This window comes from Hylaeus anthracinus, unplaced genomic scaffold (genome assembly GCF_026225885.1).
Source record: "Hylaeus anthracinus isolate JK02 unplaced genomic scaffold, UHH_iyHylAnth1.0_haploid 12002, whole genome shotgun sequence".
Lineage (NCBI taxonomy): Eukaryota > Metazoa > Arthropoda > Insecta > Hymenoptera > Colletidae > Hylaeus > Hylaeus anthracinus.
In genome coordinates this window covers 1642456-1660485 of record NW_026534349.1, presented here as the reverse complement: position 1 = coordinate 1660485, position 18030 = coordinate 1642456, and the positions used below count along the sequence as shown (strand labels likewise).

The window sequence follows — 18030 nt, the reverse complement described above, 5'->3', positions numbered from 1 at the left end:
AACGAACTTTCTTATTTTATCCTATTTATTTTTTAAACCTATAAATAATAAATATTGATAATCTTTCGATCTTTGGTATCGATTGTATATGCGAAATTCAATATGGCTGCACCGAATGTTATCAGAAGTTCAAAACATTGTAAGCTGTCAAATGCAAGTCGTTATATTTAGTATAAATTATTTCATTATAAAAGATGCCGTTTTCCGTGTGTATATTTAAAAATATGCATTATTATGTGGGAAAAGTTATCTAGCAATATGGAAATAAGCAACATATACAATAGCCTTAGGTTATGGTACAGGTTCTGTGTATCGTGATTTGAATTTCGACAAAATTATTTTTTTTAAATTTCTATTCTTTAATTGTAAAATATGGCGCGTTCCACGGTATCAGCGCAATGTGATTTAGTTGCATCCTATATGGATGGAGTTCACGTTAAGATTGCAGAGGCTTATAAACCTCCAAGAAAAGTGTGTCTACCAGCTGCATATAACAATAAATTACCAGACGTGTCAAAATTAAGTTATGACTTTAGTTTGGAACGATCGGTGCTTGAAAAGGTTGAGTATTATTTTCTATATTGTTAAATAAACTGTGCTCTATGTTTAAATAAATCAATTTTAAGCTATAAAATCTTGATTTATAGATGACAGAATGGCGTACAGTTAGACAAGCAAATAATAAGGCACGACATGCACGATTAGATGAAAAGAAAATGAGAGAGAAAAAAGAATTTTCACCTCCTCCACCACCTCCATTGCCTGATATGACAAAACAATTGCCTGTAAATGCACCTGCACCTGAGACTACAATTCTTACACCACAACCTTTGTCTCCTCCACCCAATGATCTCCAAGATCATGTAAAAACAAATGGTCTTGATTTTGCTGATTTTGATAATGATACAAGTAGTCCATTTGATAATATGGAATTAAAAACAATCAATGATATGGAAGAACTTGCTCAGGTTAATATTTATATTATCAATATTTATATTATTTATATTATCAATATATATATTGTATACTTTACAGGTACTTCAACCTACATCTCAATGGGTACCGCTAGCAAAGTTAGAAAGTATATTGAATGATTTAACTGTTGATGATCAATCGGATGTTCACGTAGAAGAAAAAAGTGATAACACTAAAAATGAAACAAATGGTCAGGAAGAAGAGACCAATGAAGAAAATGTTAAACATCGTAGTGTATCTACAATTGTACAAGAGCTTCAAAGAGACTTAGAAAGACCTTTAAAGGAGGTAATAAAATATTTTAACAAAATTAAAATTTCTAGATCTAATTGTAAGTTTCAAATTGTTTATCTCTTGTCTACATAACAGAACTGGAAACCTTGGTCAAATTTAGAAAGTTGTGATATCAATTCTTGCGAAACAAAAAAACAAGAAGAACCAATGGTATCAAATCAAGATACAGTTATGAATTTACTACAAGATTTGACAGAAGAAGACAAAAAATTAGCTCATCACTTGAGTGATATGGGATTTCCTTTATCGAAAGCTGCTCGTGCTATACGTGATTTAGGCGGTCAAGATAATAAAAAGATTGTAGAATATTTATTGGCTGTGCAGTCTTTAGAGGAAGCGGGAATTTCTGGAGAGGATGCTGAGAAAGCCCTTGCTCTTACAGAGTGCAATCAAGAAAAAGCTAAAGCTTACCATGAAAATCTATGTACTTTACGAGATTTAGGTTTTCCCGAAGAAGAAGCGTCCGCTGCACTCTTAAAATGTAATATTGATCGCGATAGAGCTTTAGATTTCCTTATAGCTTAAATGCAGAATTGTGTAAAAAGCAATTGAAAAAAGGTCTAAACAATTTTTTTACTGCACAAAAAGTGAATAGAAATTTTCTTAAATTGTAAATAAATTAAAAGTCATGCTATTTTGGGAGCAAACGTTCAGCGACTAAAATATTTATAATATTTCTTTGTATAATAGCAATTCAACATACTAGCCATTGTAAGATAAAATGATATGTAAATGTTTTCTTACGATGTACACCGAGTGCCCCTACTAAATGTTTAGTGTTATAAATGATAAACAATTTTTAATCTAATTTAAAAATATTAAACTCTTTTATTTTTTATATGTTATATTTACAGAATTACGTACTAAACAATGTAAGTATCATTAATTTATATGATACCAGTCGTGATTGACGGCCAATTTGGAATATTTCGCAAATTCAGATGCGCATCTGTAAAATTAAAATAAACCTTTGGTATTATATATGAATATATAGACAATACTGTATTTTACCTTTTACAGCAGCATAATGCAACTGTTATTATAGACTGTGCATGATTGCTAACACCAACAATAACCCAAGCTTCCGTGAAGATTGGCTGTTGACATTGAGAATGTACACAAATACTAACAGGTCCATTTGTTAACAAGTTACACGAAGCACAGTTTATGGGGTACATTGTAATTTCAAGGTTTTGATAATTATTTATGGCAATCGGTTCATACTGAACACTTATATTTACAGGTGATGTAATAATACTAAGTGTGTGCTTATACCTAAAATTAAGTATTAAAGGTTCTTTGTATCAAAGTATCAGGATATTAGGTTAACAAAATTTGATACATAAAACTGTGGTAGTTACCTTTCGGTATAAGTTTTTCTCAAAGCTAACTCCCACAAAGAAACAACTGTATTTTCATGTATGTTGTGAACTTTTAAAAGCTGCCGTGGCAATTCAATTGTAAAATCAGTATTTTTTCCATTTGTTTTTACGTTTAACTTTATATTTCTACGTAATACCGTGTTCTCGCAATACATTTTGAAACATCTGTGATGTTATAATTTAGCCATTTTTTTTATAACATATGCGTATTAAACATTCATTAAAAATGCACTTACCCATAACCCAAAACACTTCTTTGATCATATGTAAGTGTGTCTTGAATTTGAGATGTTAACTGATAAAGAACTGGATAAGACAAATAATTTAAATATACATTTGCATCAAATTTGATGCTAGGAGACGATACAAATCCATTTAGTGGTAGATACCTTAGCCTACATAAAAGTTATTCTGTGTAAAATGGAAGCATTTAATAATGTTAACAGAACTTTATTCGTAATAAATTAATATATCTTAATTCAGCAATTGTGTCTACTTAATCAATATAACAACCTGTTAGAACACACAGAAATGATTGATATTTCTGGTGATAAGGTGAGTCTGTTGGGTAATTCTTTTAAATAATTATTATCTGCATTTAATTCCTTCAACTTAGGCAATGAACCAATCCATTCTGGTAATGCAACAAATTTATTTCCAGAAATAGACAAAATTTCTAAGTTATGCAATTTATTCATTTCTACAAAAATTATATTGACATTATTATTGAATTATATAAAACAGATCAGACTAAATATAACTTTATAATATATATATATATTTAAAAACTTACCAGCTGGCAATTTGTCTATGAAATTTTCATTTAACAATAAAGACTTTAAGTTAATTAAATTTCCTATAGAAGGAGGTATTAGTTCTAGTTTATTAGCACTTAAATCAAGGACTGTTAACCGATTCATTTGACATAGTTCTGGAGGTAGTTCTTTGATTAAGTTTCCATATATATACAAATTAGTAACGTTGAATAATTCTATGATCCATGGAGGCAATGCTGTAAGTTTATTCCATTTCAAATATATTTCTTGAATGTGACTTCCATAGATTCTTATTGCTTCAGGAAATTCCACAAGACCCCGGCAATTCCAGTGCAATATTATCTTGCTTTTGATTTCGTTCACCATGTCTGCAGAATCTGAGTCCATTTTTAAATGAATTTAATCAAAACAGTTTTCTGATATTAAATTGAAGGAATAGATTCTGAATTTCTAAGGTTGGCAATCAACCTTCAGGGTATGCTCAAAATAACTTTCCTGCTTGAAAGATTTGTATTAATAACCTATTATAAAGCAATGCCATTTGATATTGTATTCTACAATACACTATCATTTGATACTGTATTTGGCAACAACTCTGTTTTATATTTGTTATATTGTATGCACATATTATACAAATTGTCACACTATGTTAGAAAAAAAAGAACACAAGGAGTCAACAAATACATTCGATATATAGAGATTTTGTAACAGTTAACAATGTTATAATTGTTTAAAAATAATAAATAAGCGATGTAAATCGCACAATCTTACATTTTTTTAAAAGTATGTATCTGTCAACAAAGCATGTACTCTGCTTTATATTCAATAGTTATACTTACTATTTTCTTAATAGAGATGAAAGAAGTTAGAGTAGTTGATAGTAATTACATGTATCACATATTTTATTCAGTTATTTTCTATAAAATGTATGATAGTACGAGGTCATCTTCGACCTGTATGAATAATATAAATGACTTTATTCGAAACACGGTCAAATCTCAAATCTATTTGTTTAATTATTTCATGTATTAAGGTATGTTTGTGTTTGTACATTTTTTATTGACGAACCTTACCAATCTTTTGCACTCCATACAATCGATACTTGCTGAAAGTCACGCGTACATTGTATCTATGTATACAGAATCAGCTGATGTCAAGGACATCTTTACTATATAGTGCACCAATACAAACTAAATAATCTACGGTACGCAGCCGCAAATCTCTGTAAACAATACCATGTGACTTGCAATAGACGCTTATTAGCCGAAGTGTCTAGAGCCAGGAATAAACCGTATGCTCGATGCATAGTGCCAAATTAAACAAGAATAATACGTAGTGATATAAAAACATATTTAAAGTAATTATTTCAGTTGATTATATAATTAAATTTAAATTTCGATCCAGATATAAATCCCCACTTGCGAGAAGTGCTCGCCATCTAGCGGTAAACATGCCGAACTATTTTTCGAAGTATGAGCAGCGCCTCTATCGGTAAAACGCCCAAGTGTGTCATGGAATAGTTTCAACTTGTAACGTTAGGTGGCAGCACTATACACTATACCGACATCAAATGATAACATATTCTATTTATTTTTATAAACATTTACATAGTTTTGCTTGTTGCCAAGTATAGTTTACAATAAATTGAACTCGAAACCGTTAAATTGTAGATGAGAAGATAGTCCTTTACATATTTTCTTACTAAAGAGTACGACACTTTTGCAAGCTGCTTAAAACATCGTTGCAAAGAGAATAGAGGTCAACAGGTGTTTCCCGAATTCAATTTTCTTATCAAATTGCTTGTAATCTAATTACAAAAATGCGAATATTATAGATGTCGGTAATGGTTGCTAAAGTGCTGCCATCTAACGTTAAAAGTTGGAACTATTTTACGACAAACTTGGGCGTTTTCCCGATAGAGGCGCTGCTCATACTCCGAAAAATAGTTCGGCATATTCACTACTAGGCGGCGAACACTTCTCGCATTGGGAAATTTATATTTACATTTATTAGTCAATTAACTATATTAATTTTATAAAGCTGTATAAAATAAAAATAACGAGCAAAACACTCGCTTAAAATAAAAAACTGAAGTTGTAACTGTAAAGTTAGCAAGACACTCGGTCATCTGGCAGCAATAGTGAAAACTATTTTCGCTCTAAACTTGGGTGTTATTCCACCGATGGGGCCACTGCTGTTCTACTATAGTTCAGTGTTCCTTACTCTTGTATAAAATTTAGCCAAACTCAAGTAGCTGAAAACGTATGTATTTTCGTACTACGAATGCATTACTTTGTTTAAAGTACGATTGTACAGAATTCTTATTTTATTACATATTGTGAAAACAAAGTGAATTTATCTACGTGTAATGTTGAGTAATATTTTGTTAACGTAAGTGAAGCGTCGTTCGACAAGAATTTTTGTTCAATTGGAAGGAACATTTTACTGTTTCGATTACGTATCAAAACACGATAAAAACGTATGAATAATAAAGTATTACGATAAAGAAAATAGTATCGATTATCGTTTTAATTGTACTTGTGAAGTAAAACAATGTTGAAACGTAAATTTGACGAGTTGGAATCTGGTGCAACTAATAAGTTGCCAATAAAGAATTCGTTAGATTCAGACGAAGAAGACGATGAAACTAACGAAGATAATTATAATGTAATGAACGAGGACGATTTGGAAGGTATGTGTAAGTACACAAGGTAGCTTTCAGTACCAGTAATACAAATTTCCATTTTGTGTCTAGGTGTCGAAGATGGACCAACTGCTCCAGAAACAAATGTGGGTTTTACTGCATTTAATATGAAAGAAGAATTAGAAGAAGGACATTTTGATAAGGAGGGCCATTATCTTTGGAACAAAGAGAAAGAAATTAGAGATAATTGGTTAGACAACATTGATTGGATGCAGGTTTGTAAAACAAACTGGAAGTTATTAGTAATTGACATTAAAGATATTTAATTTTACATACATTGTAATCGAGAGCGAGTCCTTAACACCAAATAATGTGAAAGTTAGATATATTTTAATTTTTGTAATTCTTTCTTGTTTATGGATTCTTACATATTGAAATATCAGAATATCTTTTCATACAGCAGACAAAATATAATTATCTGTAAACCTGCCTTGTTTACTCAGTGATGCAAAACATTACTAAGGAATAATCTTGATAGATCAAACCGAGTTCCACAGCAAGTGTAAAGAAGAAAACTGAAAGCAGTAAAATACAAGGACTGGCGGATAGCGATAGCGACGACGATGATCCAGATATTATGTTCGATCCAACTCAGCTCTATAAACAGATATTGGAATATCTACGACCCGGAGAAACAGTTTCCAAAGCTTTATGTAGGTTGGGTAGGTATTCGAATGGACTAAATTATACTTAAAAGGTATTAGAAGATATTGAAATTTATAAAGTTCACTGTAAACATTATCTATAGGTAAAGGAAAGAAAAGATTAACTACATTAGAAAGATGGAAGAGGAAGAAAGAGAAAAAAGAAGTAGACGACGATGAAACTTCTACTAGTATCACAAAATTAACAGAATTAGCAAATGAATTGTTGACGCGTACTGGAAATATGGATATATATCAAGAAAGTTACGATCAAATCAAGAAGAAGGTAAGTTACTTTGATAAATGCGAAATTACGGGTATGGGAATGTTTTAACAAGTTTATTGTAATATACATTTTTACAGATCGAGAAGGGTGAAAAACATGCCCACCCCTCGAAACAGGAGGCAGAGTTAGATATGTACGCGGATGACTTTGACGAAAAAGAAAAAGCAAAATTGGACGAAAGCGAAAGTAATTTTTTTTTTTTTTTCAATTACGTAGAGACCGTTGATTACTAATTCATATATAACTATGTCTTTTAGGCGGTGTTAAAAAAACAACAGATTCTGACAAAGATGACGACGAAGACGATGAAGTGACTTGGGAATTCAAATGGTCGCAAGACGAGAACGCGGAAATTCACGGACCACACACAACTCGGCAAATGCAGGCGTGGTCGAAAGAGGGATACTTTAAAAATGGAGCATGGGTGCGAAGAACCGGGGAAAATAATCAATTTTATAATGCAACGCGCGTGGACTTCGAACTGTATCTGTGATATATTTTAATGTAACATAGCCGTCTAATAACAAGAATTAGAATTGTAATATTTTGAAAATACTGTTGTAAATCGTGGTACCACACTGTTAAAGTAATACTTCTATACAGTTCTCGACACGGCCGAAAGCAATATTCAGCTCGGCAGTATTTAACCTAACGATGTGTCAAATATGTACCATACCGTTATAAAGTTCAACTCAGAAGCACCCAGAGTTACCACAATGTAACAACCTAAAAAAGAAACAACTTCCCTTCTCTGTGTTTAAAGAAGAGTATACCATCAGTAGTAATACTGATTGACAGTTCATTCCACATTGAATCCATGAAGCGGAGTGTGTCCATTCTTAATACATATCGCACGAATAAAAGTATTTGTGAAATAAACACGATGATTCTTCCGTTTTTCCTTGCTTACTTCCTATTGGGGTGAGTTTGGATATCCACGGACCTTTTAGGTTATACGTCGAATATGTTTTCGCTGACGTCTTACTAAAGACCATTCGGTATACCGTTTAAATAGAGGGAAAAAACCAAACTTACACTTCAGGAACTTTCTGTGCACGTCCGATGGGAATTGGGGTGGTTGAATTTATAGTCGCGCGGGGTGTGGTATTTTTAAATAGGATTTTATCCCTAAAGTAAATCTATTTGTACCCACGCATAAAAAACCTTGCGACCACCCCTGTTTATTCGACGGAGTGCAACTCGGTGTCCCTTCCCCTCGATGGCTTTATATTTTTTATGAAAATAAATTCCCAAAAATCTTCGTACACTTGCTTCGCACTTGTATCCTCAGCTGTGAAAAATCGTCAACGAATACTTACCCGCTGTAGCATAAATAAAAAAAAAATAAAAAAACATCGAAATTAACGCCGTAAAAGAAGCGCACAGAAAGGTCAGACACATAAAACGAGAGGGATTAAAACAGTTGGCTAAACATAGAGTGCCACGTACACAACACAAACGCAAAAAGGGATTCAACAGAGTCTACCGAATATACTGAATATACAATATAACTTTATTAGATATCTTAAACATTTTTATTAGCAATGTATGAAATTTCTATACGGTTACGTAAAATATTTCGCGTATGTAAGTAAATCGTACATACATATGTACCCGTGAGTATGTGTTTATATGTATATATATATATTCTTTTTTATTTTATATATATATATATATAAAAATTGGTAAGTATAAATTCGTAGCTCCTCTAGAAAGTTCCAACGAAATTTCGAGAAGAGCTTTAAACAACGTACAAGACGAGAGTTGTTCTTTGGAGTATTTCTGTTTGTTAAAGATTAGCGAAAGTTGACTCGAACTCCTATGGTCGTCGTTTGAAGTCAAATGAATCTAAACACGAGATCGATACACTTTTTCTTTATTGTGAAAATACGTTTTTACGTCTACGTTAATACCGAACACCGCAAACATCACACCCTTCGACAGGTTTGCGGGTTCTTGGACTCTCAGAACTCCGAAGCTCTGAAGAATGACCCCTGAGTGGTCTTCGCACGCAAGAGGAGTCCATCTCTTCCATTATAACATTATATTATGATATTCTATAATACAATCCACGTTAAAATATCAGCAATTACCTTACACGATGGATCTCCTGGGTACCAAGCAAAGGAACCTCTTTCAAAGACTCGAAATTCCACTCAGGAGCACTCCTCTTAGCTCCGGTATACTTCCGGTATATTATTTGATTTACGCACGACGAAAGGAACTGCTATCGAGTCCGAAAATAAAAGAAAACTCGCGTCGAAAATAAACATTTTAACTTTTACAAATTTGCCAATTTCATTGAAATAGGAGAGTCACCGACGTTTGTCTACTTCCGGTTGTGACAGATGCAAGAGAAGGGTGGGGGGGGGTGGGGGGGGGAGGAGGAGGAGGTAAAGCGACTGTACAGAACGGCTATAAACACACGAAACTATTTACAGGAAAAATTGACATAGATACAGTGCATTACGTTTACGCAGAGATCAACGAAACATGTACAATTGGTTTTTCTTCGATTCGACGAGGACGTCGTGGATGGTTTTTAAGGGTTGGACAGACAAGAAACGATCAGACGAGGGACGAAGAACAAGGTGAGAACGGCACAAACAGTGGACGCATTCGTAAAAGCCGGTTTCATAAACGCAATGTAAATACGCAAGCTGCGACAAAACACTCGTTCCTTGCGAGGATTCTAAAATAATAATAATAAATAAGAAATGAAGAAAAACGCTTTCGGTATTGTCTTAATTCTAGCCTTAACTACTCTATATAGTACTAGCTTCATTTACGTCGGATACACGAGTATTATGTACATGGCCGAGTCGGCGGATACCCTGGTGTTTGACAAAGGACTTGCACGAACACTGAACGAATTTTTCTAAATTGTGTTTCTGTTATTACCTGGGAATTCATTTATCGTGGGGTCGCGACAACACATTTTGGACGGGTTACAAGATCTCTGACCGCAGGTTACAAGACATTTGATGTGCAATAGTCGAATACAGCAAATCTTGTCTAAGGCCTGGAGCATGCCTCTTAGACGTCGAGAGGACGTCGTACCTTATTTATTGTTAGTACGAGGCGAGTTGTTTTAAGAATTGTTAGAGGCAACGAATCCTCTTAGATAGGATTCATTGTACTCAGCATTTTTATTATACCAGGGTTGGGCAAAATTGTATTTAACCCTTTCGACACTAGTGGGATATATCGGATGTTAAACATATGTTTAAAAAAAAAAAGAAAAAAAAAACATTATTTGTGCTGGGGCAAATTGTCCCTTTCTATCTGGCTACTACCTTTGATTTACAGCCAACTCTATTTTAACACAATTAATTTTTAGAATTCGAACCAAACAGAATTCAAATAGAAACCAGCTGGATCGAAAGGGTTAAATAATAGATGACGAATAAAAACATGCTTTCATTCGTTCAACGTGAAATATAATTTCATTTTACAATTCCAATTGTAATTTCTACATTTGTCACTCGACATTCGTATCTCGACAAGTACGATGCCCATCTCCATGTTCCATTAATAAATAATAGGTTCCGTTTTGTAACATTCGTCGATACAATTTTGGTTTCGCTACCGTTATGGACCTTTCGAAATCTACTGGTGAAAAATCAGAGATAAGACAACACTTTAACGGGAGTAATATATTGGCACAAAAATCCAGCGTACGATTTATTTGCAATGTGTCTTCCACCGAGCAATATTATTTTTATTTGCTCGCTGTGAAATATCGCAACCCATATTTCAAACTCAAACATTTGTTCAACCAGTAACGAACGAAGAGTTCTTTGTCTTTCGATCGTTGCTCGAAAATGTTTGTCTATATTACAATTCCGTTCACCTCTGACAAGTAATGAAACCAGAGGTTGAAACGTAAATTATCGGTTCTTAATTTGGACGTAATAATATTTTTCCATTTCCATCGAATATTTCGCAATTTTTTCCCGCTACATTATTGTCCGTAGAATTCGAGGAATGTTAATTAAATCGTTAATTGTCAATGCTGCGATACAGACGATGCGTACAATCTGAAATTGTAATATAACGCAGAGAACAACAACGGAACGCAACGCTAAAACAGACGTATAGCAAAGGGGGTGCATATTTTATTGTAAACAAGTGCAGTATTTTATTTTTGACGTAACCCGATAACGGACGGAAATAGACCCGCGGTATGTACATACATTTTTTATTCGGAACTGGGATCGAAACAGTTGTGGAACTTTTTTAATAGGTTCTATTTAAACAGATCGAATGGAACTTTTTTAAAGGAAAGTTCTCGCATTATAAGTTTCGACGGTCGCAGACAAATAGAAGTTTCAGTTTGGATAGAATTTATAACGGTCAAAAATTCCTGCGTAATAGGAATAGATACCTTTCTTCGCGAGATCGCAAATACACTCTCGATCCGTATAATTTTACATCGCAGCCAATACTCAAACATATGTAGTATTTACATAATATTTACCTATACTAGTATTGCCTAGTATAATAACTGGATGTGTAACGGACCGTCCAAAATGCGTTAATCAGGTCATAGAAATGATATCAGAAGACCACTCTAGATTTTGTATGTATGAGTGTGTGTACGTTGGTTTCTATTTCATTCGATACCTCAAAGAATGGTTTACCAGAATATCATGAAATTTCTTATGGCTACTACTAGGCATGGAACCTTGATTAGAATTTTATAGAAAATTCTGTATGTATATGTATATGTATGTATGTATGTATGTATACTTACGTTTTCTTTTATATCTCAAAAGTGGGTCAAAGAGTCATGAAATTTGGCATGGGAGTTTCCATATATGGGCAATGATGCCATTAAATTTTCGAAATAGTTATGTATGTATACGTGTATATGTGTATGTATATACGTTCGTCTGTTGACAATTGAAATGAAAGGAAGGCTGCAAAAGGATTGCTATCGACGAACGCAGGCGTTGTACGAGAACCTTTTCTCAAATGCAGGGGATCCCCGTTGCCACCGATACTCTTCATTAGGGATTTTAGCATCGTCGAAAAGGCGAGCGAACAAGTGGGCAGTGGTCGCTCGAGTGATCGAGCGACGTCGACGACGGAAATCGGTGACGTTACACGCGTCGTCCACGATTTACCAGTGAAATTACCAACGTGAAAAAGCTCCCCCTCCCGAATCGCGATTGGTATTCTCTCATCGTTGTTATGAAACCGGCGGGAGATTAGTATCGTAGACAGAGAGACGGGAAAACGAACATTTAAACAACAGGACACTCAAGACGTCGATGCGCATTCGACGTTTCGCAGTTTTTGTTTCTATTTACATACAAAAATAGCCGTCGACGGGGCGCACCTCAAACGCACCGAAACCTTCCCTTGATAGGAAAAGGACGGTAAGACTTGCGAAGAAAACAAAATAGTAGCCCCTCTAATTTGAGGTTGCTGAACTACCCCTCATCTCTACTGTACGCGATTAAAGCCAACTTGACGACGAAGTACTGGAATTTTTGTTGGAATAATTAATATAGAATATTACGTATGTAATATAGATGAAAGTGTGTCATAGTAATTAATTATCAAAATAGCGAATTACTTTTGATTACGTATTCCTTATCTCGATACAATTATTATTGGCATTATTGTATTTGTTACATTTGTTCCACGCCCTTAGATTTAAATAGGACCTAGATATTTGGAGGTATTCTAAGAAATAAAAAAACAGTAACAAATCAATGTTTGTAACCCCTTTGGCTGAGAAACCCCCAATAAGAACAGATACAGACTGAGTGCAAACAATATTCGAATTATACTCATCGAACGTTTCGAATACAGAGGACTGTATTCGACGTTTCCATAGTCCCCCAAGCCTAGCCACACGAATCCCTCCGAGTTTTTCTCGCGCAGTCGAGGCCCTCTTTCGCGCGACCTTCCTCTTTTTCGAGGCGTCTTCGTTCCTCAGCCAGGATGCATCTAGCATGACTAACTACCATGACTAACGAGTCGGGCGAAGTGCCACCGAAGAATCTTGGCTAACCGAGCGGGAAGGTAGGTCGAACGAAACGCTTCCAGCTCTAATATTTTCGGCTGTCAGAGGGTGGTCCAGGAGACCCCTTTGCTTTTTCCACCCCGTCCGCCTCGCTTTTATTTTAATTGGTCCTTAATCTATTTCTTCCGCTGCCATGAACACCTTCCCCACCTCTTGGCTTTAACCTCGTTCCCTTTGCCTTTTGTCCTGACGCTTCGTTCGCCTTCAAACACGTTCGTCTAATCTGGACCGATCGATCCGCGAGTATCAACATCATCGCGCGACTGTAATCGGGACGCTCTCGATACAACCAATAATGAAAATCCCCGTCGTTCGATTCGCCAGCGTACGCGCGACGTTCGACTAGGGGAAGGCCCCGAGTGTCCCTTAAATTTTCCAGGGATCACTGATCAAATTATTTTCAGACTTTGGTCGACGATCCTTGACCCGTTAAACCCCTGTGACGCCATATGGCACCAGTGGCCATTTTGCGGCGAGATGCTTTTCGCTTGGACTAAGAGCGTTGTATCGATTAACGCGGGGAAAATTTCTTGTTAACAGTGGAATTTATCTGCGCGCAGGCAGATAGATGTCTAGGAAGTGTTCTTTATCGTTCAGAGCGAAGATTCTACTACTGATCCTCCCCGTTTCGCGTTCTTACCCACGACCACTCTGCCACCCCTTAGGTACAAAAGTAAATTAGATATACCGTATTCCAACCTCCTCCATTGCTCCATCATCCCCTCTCGAGCAACGCGGAAATTCTCTTCGACGCTTCGTACTGGATCAAGGATCTTCTCCCAAACGTTTCGAAAACATTCTAGGGCGGACGTCGTTTCCCCTTCGTCGAAACGGAGACGTCGCGATGTCTGGTGGTTTTTATCGGTGTCGATGGAACATGAAATGGGAAATGGAAAACCCTCGCGTAACCAGATCGTCCAGGATGACGCGTCCTTGCTCGATAAGTTACCAGCTGGCTCGTCGCGATTGGTCGCGAACTCGGTTCCAGGGAAAACTTTGAAAAGTTCTCGGTGATGGACGGCCACGCGGACCAGTGGAAGTCCCGACGCGACCACTGGGTCACCGGGACCGTCGCGGAATGCCGCGTTAACGGGGATCGTTTTCACCCTCGATTCGCCCCCGAATCGGCTGCTACGTGGGAAAATAAATTTTTCAGAGCTGTCTGGTCTCGGCGTGACTCGACGGCGGCCAACGTTACCGGGAAGAAATACGCGAACGCCGAACGTCCCAGCCAATTTCCGTCGGAATCACGTTCTTACAGGTGGCACGAATATTTCATCCCTCCCCCTACCCACCCACCCACCCCTACCGACCCTCATCTCTATCCGTTTAGCCGCTTCAATTTTTTATGCTGCCATCCACGCAGCCGAAACGGCAACGTAAATTAACCGGGAGCGTATCAGGGGAACTGTTAAAATTCAACGCGACGCTTATAGCGCGTAGGGGTTCCCAGGGAAGTTACGAGAACGTATACAATTGCGTGCGCTGATAACGCAGAGATAGAAACAATGCGTTTTTTTTTGTTAACTTTAGAAAAACGTATCAATGTATACAGTCCTGTATATTCGAATACAGCAGTGACAACGAATTCAACGCCCCTTCGAATCTGTAAACAACGAATCCTGAAATTCCAGGCCAATTTTCCGATTTCTACCCCGACGCGAAACGTAAATCTTTTTGAGCATGAAACTAACATCCGACGAACATGCGTCACGAGCTTATCTAGCGCTATTTTTAACCATAAACCAGCGCGAATCTGAAACGCGTTTGCAAAAATGCAACGAGGTAATATGTCACCTGAACGCCCGAGCGGGACAGAGGCGATCGTTTTAACGAACACGCGACGGGAACGGTTATTTGCTAACCTAATTCAGCGGATGACCGACGTTTCTGGACCGCCAGGATTATGGACAGAGGTTTATCGCGCAGAAATGAATATTTCAAGCTGGAACTTCCTCTCGAGAGGAAGCGTGTTGCAGCGGGTGATTTTAATCAGCGCGAGTTCTATACCGCGCGAAATCTCCAAGGGGGGACGCGTTGCGTTTTGAGGACGCCCTCGACGGCAAAAACACGCACGGGCTGATTTTTCGGGCATCGCGACCATAAAATGGCGTACAGCGATCGTTTCGCGAGGGAGACGTACGCACTTTCTTCGTGAGATGCACTCAAGTATATTCTTTTTCTTTCGTATTCAAAACATAACATCTTTCCAAACTTAACATCATAAATTAATAAATAAATATATATATATATATATATGTACATTGCGCGTCGCGACGCGTAGGACTCACCACGATGGTGGATCAAGAAGGCAGAAGAACAATGGAAGAAATTCGTATGGACGCGTGTCTTGTTTGGTCTTGTTCTCAACCGTTTCAAGCACTTCTAGTAAAGCCGAGCAGCTACACGTAAGATGCACGAAGAGATGGCTACACTCGGATACAAGGACGAACAGAATACGCGCTTTAAGATCTTTATCCGTCGTCTTTCTACCCTCGATCCATTTCTGAAGTGGGTTCTACACGTTGCAACGCACCCTGCATATTATTTATGTCTATATATATATATATACCCTTAGGTCTGTATAAACGTGTAATTTCGTCTCTAAATATACTCGGTGTTGTAGTGTGTCTACTGGTAAAGGTCGCGTCTATTATTGCTTCAATTAACAAGACGACTGTAGAACGGTCCTCTCCGATCGATCGGCGATGAAAGGAATACGGGGACCGTCTTCCAGCTTATGAACTCTAACGCGTGTCTTTTTGCTCCCTGAAATGCACGCCTAAGCGCAGAGGAACGCGTTAACGCGATTGCTTCTTCTTCTTCTATTCCTTTAAACTCGCTTCTCGTTAATCCTTTGCTTGAGGTAGCCGGCTCCGTTACGCGAAAGCCTCGTCGCTAGCGATGGGATCGAGCAGCTTCGAATCCCGATCAGCTGGTATTCGAATGCACCGTAAGTATTTCGAGAAGCAGATGCTTCCGATGCTCGAGTGGGTACTGTTGGCACGCGAGAAGAATGTCACGTACTCCGCTCTTAGGTCGTGCCACAATCTAACGCCGAAACCACCATTGCGCAGGTATGTAAGTAGGGGGTAGAGGAAAATTGTCACCCACGTGAACTGCAAATTTTGAAATGGGCGTGTACGAAGACAAAAGGGTTTCGCGGAATGCTACCGGTCAACCCCAAGGGGTCGGAGTTTGTCGCCCTCTGTTCACGCGGCAGCTGCACTTCAGGAAACAAAAGCAACGTTATTCTTTTACGAGAAGTACTCGAACCCTCGAAACGAGCTTGGATTATTCGACTCGAATTCGCGAGTGGATATCGAAGCATGATCCCATCGCTGCTCGTCGGGCTGACGCCAGGCTTCGCTGAACCAGAGAATGGAAAAGGAGAACGACAGAGACGGATGCCTGAAAAGGCGGAGCTAGAAGGGCAGTGAAGACGGATAAGAGAAAAAGACAGAGAGTAATCTCGAGGGATGTTAGTCTAGAAGGGTTTAAACGGACTAACGAGACGCCGCTTTGATTTGATTTGTCACTACGTTTAAATGCGAAATGAACGCCCGCCTCGAGAAACACAGCGCGCAGCATTTGCACTGAACCAACGGAATCCGACGCAATCCGTGAAAATAAATACGCCACCCCCCTACCACCCCCCTCCCCTCGACACCGTGCCCAACTACAACGAGCACGCCTGTGCAACACCCCCCCCCCCCCCCCCCCCCACCCACCCCGTACCAATTTACATTCCAAGTCAGATTGCGTTCGTCCAGTGAAAATGCATTCTGCTTCTACGGGTTGGCGCAACTATCTCGGAAGACATTTCATTTTCGACTCGTACACCCGGTAGACCACGGCGTGAACGATCCTCCCGTTATCGCATCGGTCGATTCGATCGCGGTGATCGATGCGAAGGGCAGTGGAGGGCCATCGTTGGCACTCGTCGTGAAAAGAGCTATTTTTTTTGGGTAACAGGCACTTGTACCCGAACAATTAGAGGCAGTTGTTCAATTCATGCGCGATGGGATAATTGTAATAAACCTGATTGTTATCTACGAGAGGAAATTTCATAGGTCTGATCGTGGTTCGTGAATTATGAATTTTGTTTTTGAGATGCGAGGATCCAAAAATGGGATAAATGAGGACATACACCCGATGGCTCATCATCTGTTAATTAAGGGCAAGTCTGTCTTCCTTCTGTCTTCAACAGGAAGTTTCAATCGTTTTTGTCGTCAATCGATACCTCATTTCTTTCTTATCTATGCAGGTCTTCATAACTTGTACTTAAGTAAAAATCGTACTTTGTACTTAAGTAACTTCAGAACAAAAAATAGCTAAACCTAACTAAACCTAAAGCAATAATCTATTCGTAAGTACACATGTGCCACTTAAGGGTGAGTTGCACTCGCTACAGCACTCGAAACATCGTGTAAGTTTATCTCAATTTTCCCATCACACGTTAAACAATTGTTTCGTGATTCTCCATGGTACGCGTTACATACGAATTTATCTTCTCCAACGACTACTAAAAATGGCCACTTTTCGACTCAGTCCTTTCACCCCCTGCGATGAAACGCACGGTCACGGCTCGCAGACCTCCCCACGGATGACAGAATCGATACTTTTGGGCGAAGGATGGATTTACCGTATCGCGGTTGATCTCTGGCAATCAGTCAGAAGAGATCGGGTTGTATTAAATCCTCCTGTCCCCGCGATAGCGACGATTGCCCGCGCTTCCCTCGGTAATCGAAGGAATTCGAAGAAACGTTTCCAAACTACGGGTGGCAACTTGTCGACGACATGAAACTTTCAGCGACGCGAATGGCTCGAGCACCCCTACAGAGCAGTGATTCTTAACTACCGGGCCGCGAACGATTGGCAACAGATCCGATCGATTCCTGAATCTGTTACCGTAATCCAATGAAAGTAAAA

The 18030-nt window shown here is 38.0% G+C and overlaps 3 protein-coding genes across 8 annotated transcripts; 2 read left to right on the top strand and 1 right to left on the bottom strand.

The window, feature by feature from the left end:
• Window positions 1-90: 90 nt before the first annotated feature.
• Window positions 91-2256, top strand: LOC128892448 (ubiquitin-associated protein 1). The gene is made up of 4 exons (XM_054152887.1): window positions 91-561; window positions 648-968; window positions 1036-1263; window positions 1345-2256. The coding sequence occupies exons 1-4, from the start codon at window positions 373-375 to the stop codon at window positions 1792-1794; spliced, it is 1188 nt and encodes a 395-aa protein (XP_054008862.1). The 5' UTR covers window positions 91-372; the 3' UTR covers window positions 1795-2256.
• LOC128892447 (leucine-rich repeat-containing protein 28-like) lies at window positions 2075-4629 on the bottom strand. Of its 6 annotated transcripts, none has more exons than XM_054152883.1 (8): window positions 4501-4629; window positions 4267-4380; window positions 3445-3925; window positions 3165-3351; window positions 2888-3046; window positions 2631-2816; window positions 2281-2544; window positions 2075-2218 (listed from the first exon to the last, which is right to left on the bottom strand). In XM_054152883.1, the coding sequence occupies exons 3-8, from the start codon at window positions 3812-3814 to the stop codon at window positions 2152-2154; spliced, it is 1233 nt and encodes a 410-aa protein (XP_054008858.1). In that variant the 5' UTR covers window positions 3815-3925; window positions 4267-4380; window positions 4501-4629; the 3' UTR covers window positions 2075-2151. The 6 variants fall into 6 exon arrangements, with proteins under 6 accessions (XP_054008858.1, XP_054008857.1, XP_054008860.1 ...); XM_054152882.1 differs by having other exon boundaries at window positions 3445-3922; XM_054152885.1 differs by having other exon boundaries at window positions 3445-3804.
• A 905-nt stretch (window positions 4630-5534) lies between these two features.
• Window positions 5535-7940, top strand: LOC128892399 (CD2 antigen cytoplasmic tail-binding protein 2 homolog). Its single transcript, XM_054152784.1, has 6 exons — window positions 5535-6119; window positions 6183-6346; window positions 6610-6793; window positions 6880-7061; window positions 7139-7247; window positions 7319-7940. Exons 1-6 carry the CDS (start codon window positions 5981-5983, stop codon window positions 7552-7554), a joined length of 1014 nt encoding a protein of 337 aa, XP_054008759.1. The 5' UTR covers window positions 5535-5980; the 3' UTR covers window positions 7555-7940.
• Window positions 7941-18030: the final 10090 nt, after the last annotated feature.

Excerpts from the sequence above, each read along its gene's own strand:
- LOC128892447 (XM_054152883.1), bottom strand. The coding sequence starts at position 3,814 with ATGGACTCAGATTCTGCAGACATGGTGAACGAAATCAAAAGCAAGATA. Across the intron at positions 3,352-3,444 it reads CATAGACAAATTGCCAGCTG|AAATGAATAAATTGCATAAC; the intron begins GTAAGTTTTTAA and ends TAATTTTTGTAG. Across the intron at positions 2,817-2,887 it reads AGAAGTGTTTTGGGTTATGG|ATGTTTCAAAATGTATTGCG; the intron begins GTAAGTGCATTT and ends ATAACATCACAG.
- LOC128892399 (XM_054152784.1), top strand. The coding sequence starts at position 5,981 with ATGTTGAAACGTAAATTTGACGAGTTGGAATCTGGTGCAACTAATAAG. Across the intron at positions 6,120-6,182 it reads GAACGAGGACGATTTGGAAG|GTGTCGAAGATGGACCAACT; the intron begins GTATGTGTAAGT and ends TTTTGTGTCTAG. Across the intron at positions 6,347-6,609 it reads ACAACATTGATTGGATGCAG|ATCAAACCGAGTTCCACAGC; the intron begins GTTTGTAAAACA and ends TAATCTTGATAG.
- LOC128892448 (XM_054152887.1), top strand. The coding sequence starts at position 373 with ATGGCGCGTTCCACGGTATCAGCGCAATGTGATTTAGTTGCATCCTAT. Across the intron at positions 562-647 it reads AACGATCGGTGCTTGAAAAG|ATGACAGAATGGCGTACAGT; the intron begins GTTGAGTATTAT and ends CTTGATTTATAG. Across the intron at positions 969-1,035 it reads ATATGGAAGAACTTGCTCAG|GTACTTCAACCTACATCTCA; the intron begins GTTAATATTTAT and ends TATACTTTACAG.